We start from the raw sequence: 2,466 nt of genomic DNA, 5'->3' as shown, positions 1-2,466 counted from the left end.
TCAAAATCGTCCTACATCGCTGCAGAAGTACCGACCCAGTGTTTACAAAGTGAACGTGCAAAGAAGGTCAAATGCCCTTTACAAAAAACGGTAAAACAGCGACGTAGGACGATTTAGAACGATTTTGAAGTTGGAGGAGAAAATGAGATGGGAGTTTTTCGATATACCCTAACTGTCATGAACCGGAATGCACAGAGTTCGTGCAGAATTAGACAAGACCAGCGTTTGAGGTTAAAAAGTATATAAATTCTAATTTTTTTTTTTTTTAGAAAATGACCGATCGTTTCGCTAGACCCTTCTTCCTCGTCTGGGATCGTGTAGAACGCTTTGAAGCTGCACTGAAGCTGCAATTTGGACCTTCCACCCAGTGAACCCCACTGAAGTCCACTATATAGAGAAAAACCCTGGAATGTTTTCCTCAAAAACCTTAATTTCTTTTCGACTGAAGAAAGACATGAACATCTTGGATGTCATGGGGGTGAGGAAATTATGAGGAAATTTTAATTCAGAAGTGAACTAATCCTTTAAGGGGTGGTAATATTATAATAAGATCCCCTTTCTACGTCACGGGGGGGAGCGAAATCGGAGCGGCTCGTTTTTTTCACAAGCTTGCAGAGAAAGGCTTACTAAAACAAAGTTACTAGGTTGTTCTTTTTCACGTTTTCTGTAGATGCACTGGGGACCCGATTATAGCACTTAAACAGGTGGAAAAAGTATGATTTTCATGATTTCACCTTTAAATGTAGCTAAAAAAGGAATCTAGTTCTAAAATGAACTTTTGCCACACATGCCGATGGTGAGTGAGTTGATAATTAACCGGCCATAAATATTTGCTGCTCAAGAAAAATGTCTTCTTATTATTAATGTTGAAAACAGTTGTGCTGCTTCCTGTTTTTGTGGAAACTCTTATTTGAAATGGTTATATTTTGTAACATTTTAATTGTCTTTACTTAGTAAATAAGAACATGATCCGCACTCACAAAATAGTTCTCTATTTAGCATTTATTTTACATTAATCACCAATAGGACAAAACACAAACGTTTCCGCTCAATGCTGCCTTCAGTGTGTGCTCTGCTTCTTCAACACACTGAAGAAGGCCTTGAGCCGAAACGTTTGTTTTATCCTATTGGCGATTAATATGAAATAAACGCTAAAGAGAAGACTATTTTGTGAGTGCGGATCATGGTCTTGTATACTAATTTAATAGATTGACGCACAAAAATAAACGTTTAAGTGACTGCAAGAGCACGTTGCGAACTGCTTTGTGGAAATGTCTTTTCTGTCACTTTTAATCCGTTTAATGCATCCTCGCTGAATAAAATTGATTTCTTTACAAAAAAGGTCTCTGTGCTCTTTTAAAGGTAATGACCAAAGAGGGTCAGTGGTTCTCTGACTGGTCAGAGGTGCCAACAAGTCGACACACTCAGATCAGACCCACCATGTTTCCACCAACAGACCCAGAAAAGCTGGCCAATATGAAGCTGGAGAGATGGTGAGTTTGTTTTGATCATGTATATCTGTCTATATCAGAAACTAACAGCTTTTAATCAAACAAACAAAATAAACTAACCGCTTCAAACTGTCTCTGCACATGCTTGTGTTGTTCCAGAACTCTCCTCTAGATGGTAGTATACAACCACAGTAAAGTGAAGCAATACTAACCTGTAAACTGTCACTGTGTGTGATCCTAATTGACTCTGATTTATCTCTAGTCATTGTGGTACATTTGGCTTGTGTTTTCAGTATGAGAATATTGCCCCATCACCAGAACACCGGTGGGTTTTTTGTGGCTGTGTTGGTGAAGAAGGCGCCCATGCCATGGAACCGCCGTTACCCAAAGGTATTAGAAACATAAAATATATGCAAACAGAGCATTGAAGTTGTATGAGAGTACATTTATGGTATCTTTTTGTCGTTTTAACTAACAAAGCTGTTTTCTTGGATGAATCCACCCTCTTTGCTAGCGTGTGTACCTATAGCTGTTTCCATCCAAAGTTAAGAAACTTGGAATATTGCATAAAACATTTGCGAATAAAGCACCGTTTCCATCCAGTGAGTTGAAGAGAACAAAATTGTCCCTTCCTGATTAACTTGGGCTAAATATCACGAAGAAAAAATTTATTGCTGCTGTAGGAGAAGGCACTGTATATAATAATTTTTCTATACAATAAACTACGAGCTTCGGAGCGCGCAGACGAAATGTGGTCATGCTATCTTATTTTCGGAGCCTGCTATTTGGGAACGCAGTTTTGGGAGTTAATTATAACGAAGCACTTTGACGAGACTTTGCTTAAGCATTTTAGAATGACAAAACTAGCATTTCAGATGCTGTGCAATGAGATCGGTCCGTTGGTTCGTCCAGTTATGCTGTCCCATCGCAAAGTTACATGTCTTTTTTTGATGCCCATTAAGAAATTTAAAAGTGTTTCCATTAGTGCTGTCAAATGATTAATCGCGATTAATCG

General features: G+C 38.5%; 1 protein-coding gene across 2 annotated transcripts in view; it reads left to right on the top strand.

Moving 5' to 3' along the window:
• nsun2 (NOP2/Sun RNA methyltransferase 2) overlaps positions 1-2,466 on the top strand; it is a 27,189-nt gene that overhangs the window by 11,327 nt on the left and 13,396 nt on the right. For both annotated transcript variants that reach the window (XM_016494008.1, XM_016494007.1), the window contains 2 exons: positions 1,363-1,493; positions 1,745-1,841. In XM_016494008.1, coding sequence (XP_016349494.1) covers positions 1,363-1,493; positions 1,745-1,841 — 228 coding nt within the window. The remainder of the gene's footprint in view (positions 1-1,362; positions 1,494-1,744; positions 1,842-2,466) is intronic.

This window comes from Sinocyclocheilus anshuiensis, unplaced genomic scaffold, assembly GCF_001515605.1.
Source record: "Sinocyclocheilus anshuiensis isolate Anshui unplaced genomic scaffold, SAMN03320099.WGS_v1.1 scaffold1240, whole genome shotgun sequence".
Taxonomy (NCBI): domain Eukaryota; kingdom Metazoa; phylum Chordata; class Actinopteri; order Cypriniformes; family Cyprinidae; genus Sinocyclocheilus; species Sinocyclocheilus anshuiensis.
The sequence above is the reverse complement of the archived record's forward strand: the minus strand, read 5'-3'. Positions and strand labels throughout refer to the sequence as shown.